General features: G+C 41.3%; 1 protein-coding gene across 2 annotated transcripts; it reads left to right on the top strand.

Annotated features, from left to right (window-relative positions):
• The first annotated feature begins 5,829 nt into the window (after positions 1–5,829).
• CUNH5orf24 (chromosome unknown C5orf24 homolog) lies at positions 5,830–11,587 on the top strand. Of its 2 annotated transcripts, none has more exons than XM_010170812.1 (2): positions 5,830–5,862; positions 8,471–9,423. In XM_010170812.1, exons 1-2 carry the CDS (start codon positions 5,830–5,832, stop codon positions 9,038–9,040), a joined length of 603 nt encoding a protein of 200 aa, XP_010169114.1. In that variant the 3' UTR covers positions 9,041–9,423. The 2 variants fall into 2 exon arrangements, with proteins under 2 accessions (XP_010169114.1, XP_010169115.1); XM_010170813.2 differs by lacking the exon at positions 5,830–5,862 and adding an exon at positions 10,815–11,587 and having other exon boundaries at positions 8,473–8,900.
• Positions 11,588–19,763: the final 8,176 nt, after the last annotated feature.

Genomic DNA, 19,763 nt, shown 5'->3' with positions numbered 1-19,763 from the left:
GGCAGCTGAGGCGGCGGGCCGGGGCGGGAGGGAGCTGCGCCGCCTCTTTGTCCCCTCAGCTGGCCCTTGGCCTCTCCAGGTGGAGCTGGGCCTGTCCAGCCTGGCGTCTGCGCTGCGCTCAGGGATGATGGATTCCCTTCAGCACCCAGGGCTCTCCTGCGTGGGGATGGGGTACAGGCAGTGCTTTTTACTTACAACATGTTTCCTTTAGCGTGTGGAATCTTCACGAGTGCATACAGAGCCTGGATGCATTTCCTTGCCCTGCCTAAGTAGTGCATGTCTTCCTTCAGCTGCGTGTCAGGGGAGCTCAGAGCCTCCCATATGTTCCTTCTCTGCCTCTTTGCCTTCTAGCGTAGCTCATGGGAATGGTGTGTATGTTCTTCTGGATAGTTACAGTGAGTTTAGTACATCCTTATTTGTCTATAGCCCCTCTGGGGTAATTAATTAGTGAAGAGTCACACCTTTAATTTGCATGCATTTCTCTCTGGGTATCTCTCTCTAAAGAAAGTAACAGTTATTTGGATCCATGTGGTTTTTATTTTTGTAAAATGAAAGAGTAGGAGGGACACATGGTTAATATATTTCTTAAATTACAGTTTATTTCTGTTTCAGTATTCAGACACCACAGTTTCTTTTACAACTTTTTTTTTTTTGGTCTGTTTCTGTATCCTTCAGGTTTTAGACGCAACCTGAAGCCAAAAAAAGTCCCACATGTTTGTCCGTTGACCATTGTTGAGCAGATTCAACAAGTGGACTTTGTCTTTCCGCGGTCTGGGATAAGCACGTTGCAGGGGCTGTGTTTGGGTGTGTTGACAGGCTTGCAGAGTCTTTCACACTGGTCTTGTTGCAGAGAAACACGGTGGATGTGGACGTGCGCATCAGGAAGGAGATGTTGGAGCCATCTCTTAAGCTTCAAAAGCCTTTTGTGGGAGGTGGTTGGGGAAAGTTTTTTTGAGAACACCCACTGAGATGAATGAGCAGCTTTTACCTCTCCGAGCTATTGTTCTAGACTACAGCAAGGTCTGTTCCCTGGGGAGGAGAGCGGGTGGGCGAGGACACCCACGGAGATGAATAAGCATCTCCAGCTCCTGGAAGCTGTTGTTCTAGGCTATGGTGAAGTCTTCTCCTCTTTACCTGGGAATAGCTCCTTGAGGTGAACGGACAGTTTCACAAACACTAATAATCCTTTCTTTATACAGATCTACCTCTACCTGCTCCGGCATTCATATGCATATTTGAATTGCCCTTGAAGTTTGGTAATTACAGAACCACAGAATAATCAGGGTGCAGTTTCACAACCGTCCTCTCCTAGGCCAGTCTGTCTGGCCTGATGGCTGCGCTGCCTTGATTCTCTGCTGCCCCATCCCCAGCTGTGGGTTGGGTTTTTTTTCCCCAGCCTCCATTCCCCATGCTGTGTTTGTGATTTATTGTACTCTTCGTTCAGGTCTTCTTAGTCCATTAAGTTGTCAAAGTCATCTTTTTGAGGTCTGGTTAGTTTTTTAGGTAACTGGGACCAGCAGGGAGTGGGTCAGTGTTGGCCAGTAGGTGACATGGCTTAGGCTGACCTGGGACCTCAGTCTGTCTCTGTGCTTCTAACGGAAATGTGTGTTTCTGTTTCTGTCTTGCCTCGGTGCCAACCAACTGTTGCTTTTTCTTTCTCGTTGGGTTAGTTTCCACCTGGGTCAGATCCCTGGGGTTGGTTTGTCCTGCTCTTGCACCATAGTTACTGTTGTTTTTTTAATGTGGGAGAAGAGGAAAGGGCAAGATTGTCCCATTCAGGGAAAAAAAAGTGGATTCAGAGTGGTTTCTATTGATTATGAAACCAAACTGTCAATTGTGTCAGTGTAACTGGAGGGGCACAGTTAATTAGATCATTGATGTGATCTTCCTTAATTTTTGTGAAGGTGTCTTAACCCTTTCAAGTGTCCTGTTTCTCATTATCATGTGCTTATATGATCTTATTTTTGGGGTGGGGACAAGTCAGCTGATGTTCTTGCTGACGTTGGCATCTAGTGAAACTCTGCCCTTAGGTATTAATTACTTGTTTTTTTAAGGTTAGAGAGCCTAACAGTTACTCCGTTGCCTGCTTTTGCAATCAAATCATGAATGATCCCTCAAAGTTCACAGTTTACTTGACACTTAGCCTAGCCCGTGTCTAATCTGTGAGAGCAGCAGCGGTCTCTGTCTTTAAACAAAGCTGGTGCTTGGGCTTTGGAGAGCACTGATTCTCCAAGGGTGTCTTGAGTCAAAAGACTTGAACTCCCAGAGGCACAGAGACGCAGGGAAGGCTGCCTGGCATACATGGGGAAGAGGAATTTGAAGGAGGTGAGTATATCTGCTCCAAATAACTCCTCCCTTAACTTTAGTCATTTAAGACAGTGACTCTGGGTCACTGGAGGAAGGACCATACTTGTAAGTTCTTGTATTGCTTGGGAAACTCTGAGTTTCTTAGTCTTTTTGCACTAAGAATTGAGAGGAAAAACTGTTTTCAAAATTATATTCTCTCTTCAATTTGCAATCTGATGTTGTCACTGTAGTAGCTCCAGCGAGCTTGTGCTGTAAATAAATTATTTCTTATATTTTGGTTGTTTTTAACATATTTAACCTAGTGACAAGTTTTATGATGCAGACAACTGCAGGAAGTGCTTTCTAAGTACACTTTGGAGAAACTGGTTATCTAACTTCAGAAGTAGATGAGATTTCAAATGTAGGTTCAGGTGTTACAGTGTATGTTGTGCCACTGATAGGATTTCCTATTTAGTATTTTTAAAATATTTATATTTATGGGAATACTCAAGGTTAAGGTGCAGCATTATGAAAACAAGCAGTTCCAGGTTTTTAAAAATTGGGTAAGGCTCTACTTTAGCAAGAGTTAACGTGTAGAAAAGGAGCTGGCAATAAAAGGGACGCTTGAAAAAAACATTTAAATTTATAGAATTCATTCTTTTAACTGAGTGATGAAAATATTTCTCACACTCACTGTCTTAAGAGGGAAGAGCAGAACCAATACCATATCTCTTGAGAGGGAAAATATCCCTGCTGCTGCTGCTGCTGCTTAAACTCCTCCCTGTAAAGAAAATGAGCCCTTTGGTATTCCCAGGGCCTGCCGCCCTTGTGCTCTCGGACGTGGCATAGAGCGTTCTTTATGCCCAGATCTCGAACAGAGCTGGTCCTGTGCTTCACTCCCATGGTTTTCCTTGATAGAAGTGATATCCAGAGTACTAGTGCAGAAATAATACTCGTAGCTGATTGTGTTTTTCACTGCTACGTCTTCTACGTTGTACGTATTGGCTGTAAGCCATGAAAATCATAGACTGGTTTGGGTTGGAAGGGACCTTAAAGCTCATCCAGTCCCAACCCCCCTGCCATCAGCAGGGACACCTTCCACTAGACCAGGTTGCTCAAAGCCTCATCCAACCTGGCCTTCAACACTTCCACGGAGGAGCAGCCACAGCTTCTTTGGGCAACCTGGGACACTGTCTCACCACCCTCACACCAAAGAAGTTCTTCCTAATATCTAATCTAAACCTCCCCTCTTTCAGCTTGGTGGTTTAAAACTTCAGAAAAATGAGTGTGTTTCATATCCTAACCCTAATTAAAAGCAAAGTTGTCCCTGTTGGCAATAGTTTACCTTTCCTGCTGTTCATCCTTTCAAAAGCTGTAACATAGAGGTACTGCCGGTTTTGTTCAGCTTTGCTCTGATTTCAAGTGTGTTTACCAAAAGCACTTGCTGAGTCAGGTCTGTTCTGGTGCTAACCAGGCTGTACTTACAGAAATCAGGCTGGGGTGGGTGCAACCAGAGTAGTTGCCCTGCTTCTTGTGTTGGAATTGATTATTCTGCTTAATACAGATAATGAGTCACAGGTCCAGTACTCAGTATAAAATATTTAATGAGCAAGTTCCTGTTCCAGTGGCCTTGCATGCTTCCTCTGCTCATTAAAGTTTTCATCTTGTCTGTGCTGGCAGCAAAATTCTACCCACGAAGAAGGCAAAGAGTGTGATGTTTGAAAGCTGAAGACAGCATCGTGTCACAACCCAAGAGGGTGTTTTTTGCCTAATGTGATTTGAGTAGCTTTGATCTTAAAATTTAGTGTAGTGAACAAGACATGAACGGGGATTTTCTGCGTAGTTTCAAGCCTAGAGAGAGATGGGCCATACCTGTAATGGAAGCCTTAGCAATTAACCTGTATTTAGAGATACAAGGAGCAGGTACTGGGGAGAGCAGCAGTGCAGTTGGGCTTTAAAAGGAGTCGTTACCATGCCCAGAAATCTCCGTATTTAGAGATACAAGGAGCAGGTACTGGGTAGAGCAGCTGAGCTATAAAAGGAGGAGTCATTACCATGCCCAGAAATCTCTCAGCAAAGCTTTGCAGGTCCTGAATATGTGGTCCTGATTCTTTCTTTATTTCTAGCTGCAGTGGAGCTTCTGTGCTTCGTTTCATGGGAAACTCTAATGCTGCCTCTCTGTCTCCAGAGCTAGCTAACCCAGTTGTCTTCTCCTTTCCCCAGCATTTGTATAGAAATAAATAACCAGATAAAAGAGGATCCATAGAGAAAACCCTCCACAGCCACTTTCCAGTAAAAATCTTCTTGAAATACAACTAAATTTTCTCAATACAATACCTCATCTTAACTATTTGTTTACACAAAGACGTTCAACCAGTCAGTTGAATCCATTTTAAAACTGATTTAAGTAAACTATTGAAAATATCTTTTCCGTGTCTATTGTACAGGTTTAAAACAAGTAAGTTCTATTTCACTGGAAACTTTTCTGGCCAGTTTTATTTAAGAATGCTTGCACACGAAGCTGTGTGTGTTTGGTTATACAATTTAGCTAGCTTTTCATTTTAAATCAGCATAGGTTTGGATTTCATATCAATTCTCACTTAAACTGTATATCCCCCCGCCAAGAAACCTGCTTCCACTCTGTGGATAGACTCACTACATTCTTTTATTCCCCACTGTAATGTGAATGAAGTAAAATTATGTTGTGATGTCCATGTTAGGGTAATTAAGCTCGATTACAGATTTCCTTTTTAAAACTTTTCAAAAAAAACCCCCACAGCATATGAACTTTGGCTACTACTTGAAATTTTCATGGCTTGATGAAAAATGGTGCAGAGAGAGGAATAAGAAAAAGCATTAAAAATCCTGTTGGCAGTCTTCCACCGAGATTGTGGGGTTTTTTTTTTTTAAACTTCCTCTTGTAAGAAATTTTAAACAGTCACTGATGTGTACATCTCTCTTCTTTCATCAATTACAGTGACACTGGCTGTTGCCAGGTGGAAGGGAAACGAGCATCAGCCAGGTTTTGTACGGAGAGTTTTAGTGAGTGTTTGTCCAGAGCTCTCGGGGATATTACAGTAGACACAAAACACATGCATATGGTGATGAAGCTCCAACGTTTGCCAGTTTACAGCAGGATATATTCACTGTCTAGGAGTACCTGCCATGGTTCTCCCAGGAAAGATGGATGATGTCTGTAGGAAAAATCTGCCTGGCTGTAATGAGGGGAAAAAATGGAGAGTAAGAATGTAACATAGACAGGAATGAGTCTGAGCAGTGGTCACTCTCCTGAGAAATACCAGGGGCCCTCACTTCATGCAGTGCCTTCTCCCTGGTCTGGTATATTCCTTGGATACTGGGCAGCTGAGCTGATCTTTCTTTGTGGTGGTTTTTTGGGTCTGAAGCCAGTATTCCTGTGTTTAAAGTGAGTGTGGAGACAAGAACGCTGCTGAGCACGCCAGGCGTATCCCCAAACAGATGAACAGCCTTTCAGAGCCACTGGGCTTGCTCTCGCAGCAGGGAAAGTACATCATCACAACCCTTATGTTTGCAATTACAGGTCATGAAAAATCTCAGGTATTTTTTTGTCATATTGTGAGCCCTGTTCTACTGGGGTTAAAGGAAGGTAACGTTGGCTTTTTTTTGACTGCTAATTGTAGAAAACATTAAACTTCCTTTTTATTGCTGCACAGAGAAGTCTGTCTGGTCTCTTGACCTGTAGCTTACTTCCTTTGTTCTTGGCTAAGCACAGGCTTGCTAATTATTCTTAGTTGTTTTGTTTGCTAGTCAACACCTGCAGTAACAGTGGTTTCACATTTGTTCCACTGTACCCTGTTCAACACACCAGAATTGTAGCACTCAGATAATCTATGCTAGAACCATCTAATATTTAAACTATATTACTCTCATGATTTCACTGTTTGACATAAAACCATATTCAGATATTTGCACTAGAGTAATGCATACACTGTAATGGGTGTTTGACAAGCCAAGGTAAATTGGGTGTTACAGCAGGGAATGTATCCATTGTAATCAGGAGAAAAGGGCACGGGGATTTACTCCTGGGTAAATAAACTGTCTCTGCTCTGTTGCTGTATGCTTTTCTCCCTGGCTGGGAGGAGACATTCATAACTGCCAAATAAATTCAGTAATCAATGGTTGAATTTAAATTGGGTTTCTGTAGGTGATATTCTAGAACTACTGCAGGGAAAATACAATAAATCTTCCAGCCCTTAGTTACTAGAGAAATTTACCACAGGAGGAAATATTTGGTGACCTAAGCATGACTGTAGGGCACAGAAATACTCTGATGTGCCAGATATTGATTAGCTTAATCTTGTCTTCAGCATGGCTAAATAATATTAGCTTAAACTGAATATTTGCAGGTTATTCAAGTTGTAGAACTGATAGAATTGAATGGATGAAAATATCATCCTGTTGCTCCTTGAGTGGCTCGCTGGCTTCTTACAGCATGACTGCTGTTCAGAAATCTGAGGCAGTATCTGTGCAGTTGGTATTTAGAAGCATTAATACTAAAAAAGTTTTAGAACACCAGTAATAACTGTGAACTGTTGTGATTCCGCCCCAGTACACGTGCTGCAGGGATTTGATATGATGGATGTAAGCATAACCAATTTATTTCCAAGCTGATGCTTGTAGTGATAACGATGATGGTGACCATAGGTGGTTTCTAGCAGCTGGACATCAGCTTGTCCGTTGGCACTGGGGTTGGTCTGCAGTGACAGGCTGGTGAGCGTCACCCTTCTGCTGCCCAGAAGATAAGAGATTTGATTCTTGTCTGAAGAACCAAACCTCTGTAAGCAGAGCAGAGCTCCACTTGGTTTTGTCTAACAAAAAGAGCAGGCTATATAAAACAGTTGTTGACCTGGACGGGCCGTGTTTGATTTCCAGAATATTTAGAGATGTGTGACAACATGTGTGTCTGTAACAGGGATCACGTTGTTTTTCCTGAAGCTGTTATCTCGGAGTTGGCATCACCAGCATTTTGTACCTCCTCTCCTAACTAGGACAGCAGCAGCAACCCTGCAATCTACCATCTTGTACTTCCTAAGAGAGTCATAGAATCATTGAATGGTTTGGGTTGGAAGGGACCTTAAAGCTCATCCAGTTCCAACCGCCCTGCCAGCAGCAGGGACACCTTCCACTAGACCAGGTTGCTCAAAGCCTCATCCAGCCTGGCCTTGGACACCTCAAAAAAACTGCACACGGTGTTTCAGGTGGTCTGAAAAGTGCCAGGTGACAGCCACAACTTCCTTGGGCAACCTGTTCCAGTGTCTGACCACCCTTACAGTGAAGAACTTCTTCCTAATATCTCATCTAAACCTCCCCTCTTTCAGCTTAAACCCATTTCCCCTTGTTTTATCACTAACTGCCCTTATGAAAAGTCCCTCCCCAGCTTTCCCTTCAGGTACTGGAAGGCCGCTATAAGGTCTCCCTGGAGCCTTCTCTTCTCCAGGCTGAACAGCCCCAACTCTCTCAGCCTGTCCTCACAGCAGAGCTGCTCCAGCCCTCACAATTTCATAGTTCTGCTTTCATGGCACCATCATCTTTGCTGAATGCCTTACCTGCTTCTTTCTTTCACATTAATTGTCACAAGAAATGACAAAACTGATTAATGTTTTATTAATTTGCTGCAGTTAAACAAACAAAAAAAATATCTTTAGGAGCCTGTATCTGCTAAATTAAGAGAGTGGTATGGTATTTTTCCTCGGCTCACAGGTGATAGGTTAATCTTGGAACTAGAACAGCTAGAATTTAGATGAGGTTCAGTTAGAAAGGTTTGAAATCACGGTGGGTGAGTGGATATTGTATATGATCTTTAAGGTCCCTTCCAATCCTAACCATTCTATGATTATCTTGGTTGCCAAAATACTCTTGTTCAGTTCACAAACGTTCTTCTTCCTTAGTTACACCTATCTGAAGAATACATAGTTTAAATCATCATTTTTAACTGTGTGTAAACGTTACCAAGTGAAAGATTTCATAAAACTTTTCATTTAAAAAGCTAATTTACTGACATCAATACTATTTACTAAAATTAGACAAAGTAGTTGGGATAACTTTAAGAAACAGAGGTGGCTTTTGGAAGATTATAACTTGTGGAATGCTGCAGTATTATTATATATTGATACATATTTCTCTCTCTTCTTCTTTTTTTTGGTAGAAAATGATGCACCCCGTTGCCAGCAGCAATCCAGCTTTCTGTGGGACCGGCAAGAGTTCTTGTCTTAACGAAGACAATGTGAGATCTGCTGATCAGTTTGACTTGTATGCCACCCAGCAAAATAAATACAGCCACGCAGTCAGCCACAAACCCATTGCCTGCCAGAGACAAGATGCGTTGACCGAATCGCACTTGCAGACCACGAGTGGCAGGAATATAGAGACAAAAGATGAACTAAAGAAAAAGAAAAACCTCAACCGATCTGGGAAACGTGGAAGGCCATCAGGGACCACAAAATCAGCAGGGTACCGAACCAGCACAGGTCGACCCCTGGGGACCACCAAAGCAGCTGGATTTAAGACAAGTCCAGGCAGACCCTTGGGTACAACTAAAGCAGCAGGATACAAAGTCAGCCCAGGCAGACCTCCAGGTAGCATTAAAGCTCTCTCACGGCTTGCAAATCTAAGTTATACTTGTGGCAGTGCAGCTTTTCCCTACCCTATGGTGCATAACAGAGGGGTACATGCTCTTGGTGAAACTAGTAGCAAAATGAAACAGCCTAATGAATGAAAGGAGGGGAATTAGTAACTCCTTACTAATCCGCTTTACTCTGAATTTTTGGCATGTTTCTTGCATTTTGTTGTAGTGTTTGCCTAAGGCTGAATTTTGAGATTTTATTCAAATAACTCCATAGCCTCCAGGTGCAATTCAGTAACTTTTAAAGCAGTGTGGAGAAGGCACTGGTTTAAAGGAGAGCTTGTTGGGTTTTTTTTAAATCATAATTTATAAGAAAGTCTGAAGCGATGCGTTATTCTTTGGTGTCGATAATTTAAGTAATGTCCATGTCCTTAGTTTTACATTCAATTGCTGGTAAATCTAGTTGTGTGGTTATGCATTAAATAATCAAAATGAAGAGGACAGAATTAGCTGGCTGTTGGTTGATGATGTGGCCTATCCCACAATCAAGAACTTAACCCAGATGAGTTCTGACTTGGTAAGAAAAACCGATAAGGAAAGCAGCAAGCTACATTTTCCACTTCTGCAGGAGCTTCTACAGACCTCAAATAGATACTTAAAAAACTTAGCTTTTTTTTTTAAACTGCTGATTTCAAGTGGCTTTTTTTATTGTTGTTTTTTGGAGTTGTAGCATTAAGACAATTTCAATTAATGCTCAAAAAGTATTTTTGCAAATATTAAAGAAAAGCGAGCGTTTGTACAGCGCATCACAGCGTGACAGCGCCTTATTAACACGAGCTGATTTGCCTTTGGGTGATAGCTGTTCTTTTCCTTATGCTGTTACAAGATTCTGCTGTGTGATTTTGAAATGCCTGATAGGACATATACCAAACCACAAATAACTCTTTGAAATTTGAAATATTTTATAAGAAATTAAATACTGTTGGTTCTAGTTACGCACTCGGTTAGTATGAACGGGACGTTCTTAGATCTGTAAATAGCTATTTACACTGGGTTTTTGCCTTTAAAATCTCTGCTTAGATGGCAACAGTTTAATAGCTTTTAAAGTATTAATCTATAATGTTTACAAATTAAACTTTTTAAATAGACGCTGTTGCCAAGATTTCAGGCTTAGTTTTGCTAGATATTCTTAGAAATACAGTTATTTCGTTGTTTGACACTTATACTAAAATATTTAAGTTATGGAAGCTTATATTATCTACCAAAGGACACCATTTTCATGATTTCTAAAAGCAAACTGTATAGCTGATGCAAACAGGATGCAGTTTACTGCACCTCTAGACCCCAGATACAAAGTAATTCATCTATGCATGCAAACTGCAAAAAAAAAAATGCTGTTGGTTAACTATAAATACCTTTATTGACTCAAAACTAAAACCTTCCCTCCTTCCAAAAGAAATGTTTCATTTTTCAACTGGGTGTGTTTAATTTTTATTTTTTTTTTAAAGTGTGAGAGACTGTGTGTGTGAGTGTGTGTGTGTGTGTGTGTGTGTAAAATACTTTAATCTAGACTTAAAAAGAAAAATCAGTCCTCAATGTTGCATATTGTTTGTTCTAAATTTACTGGAATTAAAGCTGTTTTTTTTTTAATCTGGAAGAAAGTTTACATTTAAGCTGTTTCACGTATAATCTGACATTATGATAAATTTGTAGTGTCAATGATCGGGGGGGAGAATATATAGAATTTGCAGATTTGGGGGAGCAAAAAATAAATGTGGGTTAATGGAGCTTGTGCTGAATGAGTAATGATGCTGATAATTTCTGTTAACATAAATGCTATTTTCTGGCCTGCTGTCATGTAGATGAGAACTCTTTGATTTCAGTGATGACAACTTAAGAAACAGATGTTTCATACCTTTTTTATCAGGAAAAAAGCAGCAAGCCTTCAGGTGTTCCAGTGATGCCTAACACATATTGAGCTGGACTTTATGCTGTACTTTACAAATAGGTGTGTTGAATTGTTTTTGGGGGAACTGTTTATGCACTGGCAACTAAGACAATGAACCTCAACTATTCTGGATGGCTCCTTAGTGGATAGATGAGCTAATGGCAGCTAAACTGCTACTAAAATAAATAGTTTCTTCATGCTGAAGCTATGAAATCCAGTTTTAACGTTCTTGTTCCTCAACAAACTGGCAAGTCTGAAATGTAAGCAATCTTTCTCAGAACGATGTAACTTCTGACACACCCAAAACCCTCACGTGAGTTAATTCACCCTCAGGATCTCTGTTGTATTGGCTGGGTTTAATCAGATGATTTTTTTTTCTCCAAGACTAAGACTGCTTTAAATTCTTTTCCTGAAACTCAGCTGGGAAAGCAGTCCTCTTCAGCTGAATGTAATAACTGCAGGAGTGTCACACCTCGCAGGCAAGGGACGTGTTGCATGTCACCACTGTTACCTTGGAGAAACTCGGCTTCTTACCTCTTCCTGTCGATCCCGTTTTGCTCCTGTTCCCGTTTCTCCCTCGTTGCATCTCCTCGATGGTGCTGTGCTGTGTGTCGGGAGATAACGCAGATGTATCGCTGTTCTGCTCCTACAATGAATTTTGTATTCAAGTATGCTGATGAAATAATGAAATCATCTAAGCAATTTCTCTTCATTACAGTGTTTATTAATTATATCAGATGGAATATAATCCCAGTTAAAAAAACAACACAAAAACCAAACAATTAACGTTGTCAATTGTGAAATGATGAGCGTAGAGAAGTGTTCAGAGAGTCTAATGGGCTGCTTGGCACTCTAGATTTAGTGAGGAAACCACAAGTGCCCTGCTGGGCATTTCCTCATTCTGCTTTATTTTCTCTCTGACTTTACTGGTGCCGTGCAGTGAGGGGAAGGAAAGAAAAAAAAAAAAAGAAGAAGTTAAGAGATTCAAAATGAACTAGAAATGGAATTTTCAAATACTTCTGCTTTTCCTATGTATAATCTGCAGAATACATTGTGCTTTTTTCAACACTTTTCTTTCCATGACAAACACTGAAAACAGCATGTTAATACCTAAACTTCATTAGCACCCATGGGAAAACTGGCTTTTTCCCCCCCATAGTATGAAACATAACTTGTAAGGTAAATTGCTTCTTTTATATTATATATCATAATTCAGCTATTCATAAGCTAGGATCACTGTTGTGTGTTAACACTGTTCAGAAGATCTACATGTCAAGTTTGGTTTTTAATGATTTCTTTTAATTATCAAGTTTCTAACATCTTATTTATAAATAAATGAAATGTATTAGCTTGCTATTATTCCTTAATGATGCTATACAAGTTCACTGTTTAATAGACATATAGTAACTACTACTCAGTTTCTCATTAAATTTACTTAAACTTTAAAACCAAATAATTTTGCTACTATAAAGTCTTGCACTGGACATAATCGAGATGCTAGCACCGTATTTTGGCAGAAGAAGATCAGATACCATCAGAAGTGGCTAACTTTGATATCAAAGATAGTATTTTTTAAAATCAGCAGTTAGCTTTGTCGTTAGAACGATGTCCTTTATATCTCAGATTTAATTTAAACTAATCAAAATAACTATGTATCCAGAGCCATTAAAGATCTCTGTTCTGAATGAATATATTTTCCTTTTGTCTGAAAGATCTTAAAAAAAGAGTTCAGTCAGGACAAAACCAAGCCTTGCAAGTGAAAAGTGATGTGTCTGTGAAAAGAATTACTCGGAACTCCAATCCACAGAGTAATTCAGATGAGAATTTAACTCCCTCCCCCCATTTTTGAAGAGCTTTAAGAGGCAGAGCGATGTGAAGAAGTCATTTGTCCGACTGTTTCATGAGCTGTGACTCTGCTATTCTTTGTTATATGTATTATAATGTTTCACGCTAGAGTTGACAGTTAAAAACAGTTGCTAACAATTGTCAATACTTTGAACTGCAGACTTCATTTCTGACCACAAAAGAAGTTTATTATTCTCTATTTTAATGCATATATTTTAACACTGCTTAAATATATTTATGACTTTAGTAGAGACTAGACCTTTCTCCTCGTGATTTTTTTTTTTCCCCAAATAGAAAAAATCTGTATTCTGAAATTTCAACCACTTTCTGATACTTTAATCTTTCATCATTTGCTTTTTCCACAGGTTTACTTTGGGGAAAAAACAGTTAATTTGTTCAATAACTAGTATCAGCACCCCGTCCTCTGCTGTAAAAAAAAAAGCCTGATTAGATACTGTGTATGTTTTTTATGTCCATGAACTTGAGCTACTCGTGTGCAATTATGTGTATGGGAATGGAGTAGTGTTCATGATCTGTATTTACATCATCATATGGATGTATATTTATTAATAAAGTTAATACTTTAAAACCTAACAGTTGTTTTTTTTTCTGTGATCTTTCTTTAATGTCTTTTAAATTGTGGTTGAAGATGCCCGTTGACAGCGTTACCAGACCCAGAGCCTTCACCTTTCTTTCTTGTAAATAGAAATGCTGTTTGTTTGTTCTCCTGACAGCTCAGTCACAGTAAATAAAGTGGCACTGAAATGTTTTGATACACCTTGTACAGATTTCACTTAAAATCCTGTGCCTTGTTGTGTTTTGTCCCTTGCTGCCCTGAACTGTAATTGAATCCAACTGCAATAGATTTGAGTGTCTTCATGGCTGGGTGGACTTCAGCATGCACACAGGATTTGTGAGATTGAGAGGTCACTGTATTGAGGGATTTTTACATTGAATAAAGCAGCTCACCCTTGCAGTAGACTTTGCTTTCTGAATTTCAAGGCAAGTTCTGTATATGTGACTTAAGGCAAAGAGGCTGTATGAACTGCAAGGTGTCAGAAAACAGAGGAATGTTGCTTATTTTTTAATGAATTGAAGATGCTGCTACAGGAACTGTTCTTATCCTTTCACTTCAATATGAGCAGAGAGGGAAGGAAGGATTTACAGCTATGTAGATATAAATAGTAAGCTAACTTTATTTTTCCCCTCTGTTGCACATGGAAATCAATTTGAGAGTGTTCACGAACTAAACTTTTCATGGAGTGGTGGTCATTATTCTGTGATGAGTCAGATGTATTTCTCCCTGTATTCTAGCAATATTTACATTTATCTTTGGTAAGATGTGCTCTGCATACCACCCAACCCCTCTTTCATTTTTCCTCCCCCTCATCCTCTCTCCTGAACTTTCTCAATAACTTTGGGGGAAGATGGACAGTCCTACCTACCAGAAGCTGCAGTTCTGTGTCCTCCCCTTGCCCTCCAGCACCCTCTGTTTTCTCTTCCCTCTACTTTCAAAGGCCCTGAGTCCATCGTTGAAACATTTTAAATATCAGTTGCATTTATTTTGCAGACATTTCAGTTGCTTTTAACTGAAAAAGACAATGATGCCTTTTTTTGTTTGTTTGTTTTACTTTTGTTGGCCATTCTGGTAATTCTAAATATTTGGCTTTCGAGGTGACTGGATGTGTTCAGAACAGAGTTTGGCTACAATCTGCTACATCCTGGTCTACAAATGAGTTCCTGGAGGTGATTCCTTGAGCAAAAGGGATTATTTTCTTGGTTGTAATGAAACCTTAAATATGAGATATTAAGTCAGTCATAAATTATATGAGAATAGAGGCTTTTCAGCTGTGTTAGAAGTTGCTTGACTGTTTTCTGTAGCTGCTGTGTTCTCTGCCATGTAATGAACCGAATGATAGAAGTTGCAACACAGTCTCTGTGAAAAGAATTACTTGGAACTCCAATCCACAGAGTAATTCAGATAAAAATTTAAATCCCTCCCCAATTTTTGAAGAGCTTTAAAAGGCAGAGCGATGTGAAGTCATTTGTCCCAATGAGTCTTTTAAAATAGTTACACCTTTTATGTTTAAAAATTCCATTTATGTGTATGATTTTTGTTGGTTTGTAGCTTCTCTTAAAGTAGCACAAATAATACAGTGTGAACTAGTGATGTCACACCTATTAAATTTGCTGCCTCAACACAACGTCTTTTTGGACCAAGACAAATGTTTTTTGACAATGAATCATTTAAAGCTGTAACACCTAAAAGCAAAGGAGTGACTCTCTGCCTTGCCTTGCACGCTGTTTTTATCCAGGTTCTGCCTGTGGCTCTGTGCTTAATTGTTTCACATTTGAGAGAGAGGTGTGACCTGAGCAGAGAGAACTGGCAGCACAAAAAAGCTACCACAAAAGCCTAGGGATGGCAATGAATCTCCTTTTTTTCCCCCCTCCATGGGTAAAAACGCATCAGAAATACCCGCTTATCTTGCAGGGTTGCTGGGAGGAATCATCAGTTGACAATTTTTAACTACTTCGAAGGTGAAAAATGTTGTGGAATTCTTCAGTGTTGTTTAAATGATCCGAGGCAGATAAATCTACTTGCCTTTCATGTTTTGTTTTGGGTTTTTTTTATTTTCATACCACAAAAGCTGGTTCTAATTAGCAAAAAAAAAAATCACAGTAACAATTAGCACGAGTTTGATTAGAGTAGGCCTACGAGATAACACTAAAATATGTATTTACTGCTTCAAGTGGACATATTTTTAAATAAAATATTCAAATGCAGCCACATTCATAGAATCATTGAATGGTTTGGGTTGGAAAGGACCTTAAAGCTCATCCAGTTCCAACCCCCCTGCCATCAGCAGGGGCACCTTCCACTAGACCAGGTTGCTCAAAGCCTCATCCAGCCTGGCCTTCAACACTTCCAGGGAGGAGCAGCCACAGCTTCTCTGGGCAACCTGTTCCAGTGTCTGACCACCCTCACAGTGAAGAACTTCTTCCTAATATCTCGTCTAAACCTCCCCTCTTTCAGCTTAAATTCCAGAATCAGCCATGTGATTACAAAGTCGCACACCCCAGACTGAGGTGTGGGTTTAATTTGTCAGTGTGACCTCAGCCTGTGCTCCTGCCTGAACCCCTGTCGTGTTTTCTTCTACCTCATCTTTGCACTATTGAATACACAGAAAGTTGTAGCTGTGAGGACATGTCAGGATCCCACGAGTGGAAATCCTGCTCTGGGTGAAGGTCCTGGTGTTGTGTCTTTGTCCCAGTCCATGTCCTCTTTCACTCCTGCTCTTGCCATGTTGCTTGTGAAGACACTTCCTCAGTGTGACTGACATCTGGGGAGAAGTCCAGCTGCTGAAATCTTAAGCTGCACAAATGATCAACCAAGTTTTGGTGGTTTTTTCATGGGTGCAACAACAAACTCCTATTTTGCAAGTTCTCCTTTTTGCTACATTTCAGCTCCTTCCCTAACAAACAGCTTTTCTAATGCATCCAAAATTTTTGAATAGCTGCAAAACAATATAATTTTTTTACTAAACTTTTTCCTGAAAACAGACATTTGGCATTAAAAATCAGGAAAAAAATGTAACTGAAAAACAGTTTTGCAACAAAACTGGCAGAGATCATAAGAAATGTGCCTTCTCTAATACATGAGCACTGGAATAGCACATCCATTGTGAGTGAGGTAGGATAAAGCCCGACTCTCTTCTTGGGAGTTCATTTGTATTTCATTAATAGATTTTTTTATGGTGACTGTAAGAAATAGAATGTGATTTTGCACAAACCTTTGATTTCTGGTATGGTGGGAAGTCTGTTTTGTTGGGATTAAATCCACAGAAGTGTCTGGGGTGGAGGCGTGCTGCCAGAAAGCTGGCTGTTATTTTAAAGGTTTGGAACATCCTCACCTGTGCTTGAGATGTGACACCAGCCAGGGCTGCAGCACGGGAGACACCAGACCCTGACGGCACAGAGCGGAGAGCTGGGAACCTTGGCCAGGAGAATCATAGAACCATCAAATGTTGTGAGCTGGGAGGGACCCACAAGGATGATGGAGTCCAACTCCTGTCCCTGCACAGGACAATCCCAACATTCACACCATGTCCCTGAGGGCCTTGGCCAAATGCTGCTGGAATCTTGTCAGGCTTGGTGCCATGAGCACCTCCCTGGGGAGCCTGTTCCAGGGCTCCACCACCCTCTGCCTCAAGAACCTTTTCCTCATGGCCAACCTCACCCTCCCCTGCCACATCTTCCTGCCATTTCCTCTGCTCCTGGCATTCGTTGGTGGCCAGAGAGAAGAGATCAGCACCTGCCCCTCCTCTTCCCCTCGGGAGGAAGTTCTAGACCGTGATGAGATCTCCTCTCAGTCTCCTCTTCTCCAGGCTGAACAAACCCAGTGACTTCAGCCTCTCCTCACACCCTTCCCCTCTAAACCCTTCCCCAATTTTGTGACAGGAAAACTGTTTTGAAGTTAAAAATGCTGCTTTATCCAAATTCAAAGACAAGGACAACTGGGAATGGGGCAGTTTTTTCCCAACTCATCCACATCAGCTTGGATCCTTACGTGCTTTTGCTTTCCAGCTTCCTTGCGTGGTGTATTATCAGCTGGGCTAATTCAGTATTTTCCCTTGGTGCAAACCTCATGTTTTATGTCATCAGATTTTTATGTCCACGCTATTAGTATTTATGGAAATTGGTCTTCAAAAGAAAAAAAAACTTTCCAAGCAAGAAAACGTGCACTATAAGACCAGGCAGAGTTGGAAAAGTGTCTCCTAGTAAAAACAAAGACAAAAATCTCATTTCTGTAAGAAATCTTCACACCCATCTTCATTTCTGTGCACGTACAGTGTTTTCCTTGCTTTTTTCCGGTGTGTGTGTATGTTTCGTGCTCTTCTAGGTCATAATTCTCACTCACTTTTTGACAAATGCACAGTTCTGACAAAATCTCATTGTGTGGTGGTGGCATTTTTAAGGAACACGGTAAAAAAGGGGGCATCAGCATTTGAAGTCATTTTCAAAATGCCTCAAATAGTCCTGAAGCTTCACTATTAAACTGAAAGCAAGTGAGAATTCTGTGACAGGAGGAATATTATCTTATTTCCTAAAAAGAAATACCAGAGTATTTATCTCACCTTTCGGCTTGGGAGCTTTGGTTGATGTGCTGATGGACAAGAGCTCAGCTTTTCTTTTTAGCTTTAAAAAATACACCTTTAGTTTGCAGGATTTTATAGAATCAGAGAATCACAGACTGGTTTGGGTTGGAAGGGACCTTAATACAGTGTCCATCAATGTTTTGTATTTAAATGGTATCCCTCATTTCTTGTAACTCTGATCCCATGAAATTGCTGAGACAAGGTATTTTGTAAGAAGAGTGGCTGAGCTTTGTTGGCCTTGAAGTCCTTGGCTTGAGACCTCTCTGGGTGTCTGTGCTTGTCATAGGATCATGGAATGGTTTGGGTTGGGAGGGACCTTAAAGCTCATCCAGTCCCAACCCCCCTGCCAGCAGCAGGGACACCTTCCACTAGACCAGGTTGCTCAAAGCCTCATCCAACCTGGCCTTCAACACTTCCAGGGAGGAGCAGCCACAACTCCCTTGGGCAACCTGTTCCAGTGTCTGACCACCCTCACAGTGAAGAACTTCTTCCTAATATCTAATCTAAACCTCCCCTCTTCCAGTTTAAACCCATTTCCCCTTGTTCTGTCACTCCTTGCCCTTATAAAAAGTCCCTCCCAGCCTGGCTGTAGGGTGAAGTTCACGCTCCAAGCTGAATTTCTGCTTGTCAGTCGCGGGTGGAAGTAGCAAATCCTTCAGCAGGCAGATGTGGCTGGGAGAAGTCCTGGTCACAGCAGGCCCTTAGGGCTGTGATACTGGGTTATAAAAACCCCATGTTTTTGGAATGAATTACAGGGTGTGTTTGTCTGCCCTCTCAATTACCCTTCCATCATAACATCCTCTCAAATCCTCAGGATGACATTTCCTTCGTCGCAACAATTTTTGACCTGAACTAATTTAAATCAACAGTGAAACGCCTGCTGACCTCCAGCAGCGTCAGCAGAACCAAACGCAGCCCGTGCAGCGAGTCCCGTTACCGGGGGGAACCATCAGTCAGTGATTTATCAACTGCAGCAATTTCAGCAACCTGGTCTAGTGGAAGGTGTCCCTGCTGATGGCAGGGGGGTTGGGACTGGATGGGCTTTAAGGTCCCTTCCAACCCAAACCAGTCTGGGATTCTCTCATTCTATGATTTCATCCACTTTCCCAAGCAAAGACACACGGAATCAGACCCTACAGCCCACAGAGTTACAAAGCCGGTGTGTTTATTGCAGCGCTGGGTGCCAGGGGGATCTTTCCTCCAACCTTGCTCACCAGATCACAAAGCAAGAGTCTATTTATTACACAAAATAGACATATTCACTAATTTGGGCTGGGTTCTTACAATTAATTCTGGGGATAGGTGTGACTCTGGTCATTATTTCCAGGAAGCTATTATCATGTCTCCTCCTCCTGGTGCTATCTGGTGGTTGTCTATGGGGTCTTTCTGGATGTAGGCTCGCTGTCTTCTTCACTGTGTGCTTTTCACCTCTGGCTTGGAACGCCGGGTTGGTTGAGCCCCAAACTACAAGCCCGGTTCTAGCTGGTCAGTTACTTCTTACAGACAATGGGATTCCTGGTTTGTGTACCAGCAGTTCCTCTTATCTACCTATTTTCTGCTTACCACTGAGTTTTGGGCCTCTTGCTGTCTGCTTATTGTGCTGATAAATGTTTCACCTCCTTGCCTGTTTTTCCCGTACCAAGGTGTTTTAACCCTTTCACCTGCTTTTCCCCATCACACCCACCCTGAGATGTTTTAACCTTTTCACCTGCTTTGCCACATCAGATCCACCCTCCGTCTGTCCCTGGTGGACTTGGCCCTGGGTGAAGCAATACAAGTCGCTGCCGCGCAGGGGGGTTCACGGGGACTGACAAAGAGAAAACTCGGTTAAAAACAAACCGATTTGTATTTAATATTGGCGGGATCTGAGCTGAGCTCCGTTGCCCTGCAGCGCTCCCTCAGCCCGGGCGGGGTTCTGGCCCCTCAG

Source organism: Antrostomus carolinensis, unplaced genomic scaffold (assembly GCF_000700745.2).
Source record: "Antrostomus carolinensis isolate BGI_N321 unplaced genomic scaffold, ASM70074v2 scaffold11896, whole genome shotgun sequence".
NCBI classification, from domain to species: domain Eukaryota; kingdom Metazoa; phylum Chordata; class Aves; order Caprimulgiformes; family Caprimulgidae; genus Antrostomus; species Antrostomus carolinensis.
This window is presented reverse-complemented; position numbering and strand designations above follow the sequence as displayed.

Bases quoted from the DNA above. Each gene is read 5' to 3' on its own strand.
- CUNH5orf24 (XM_010170812.1), top strand. From the start codon at position 5,830: ATGTTTGCAATTACAGGTCATGAAAAATCTCAG. The intron at 5,863-8,470 runs GTATTTTTTTGT...TTTTTTTGGTAG, and splicing joins CAGGTCATGAAAAATCTCAG to AAAATGATGCACCCCGTTGC.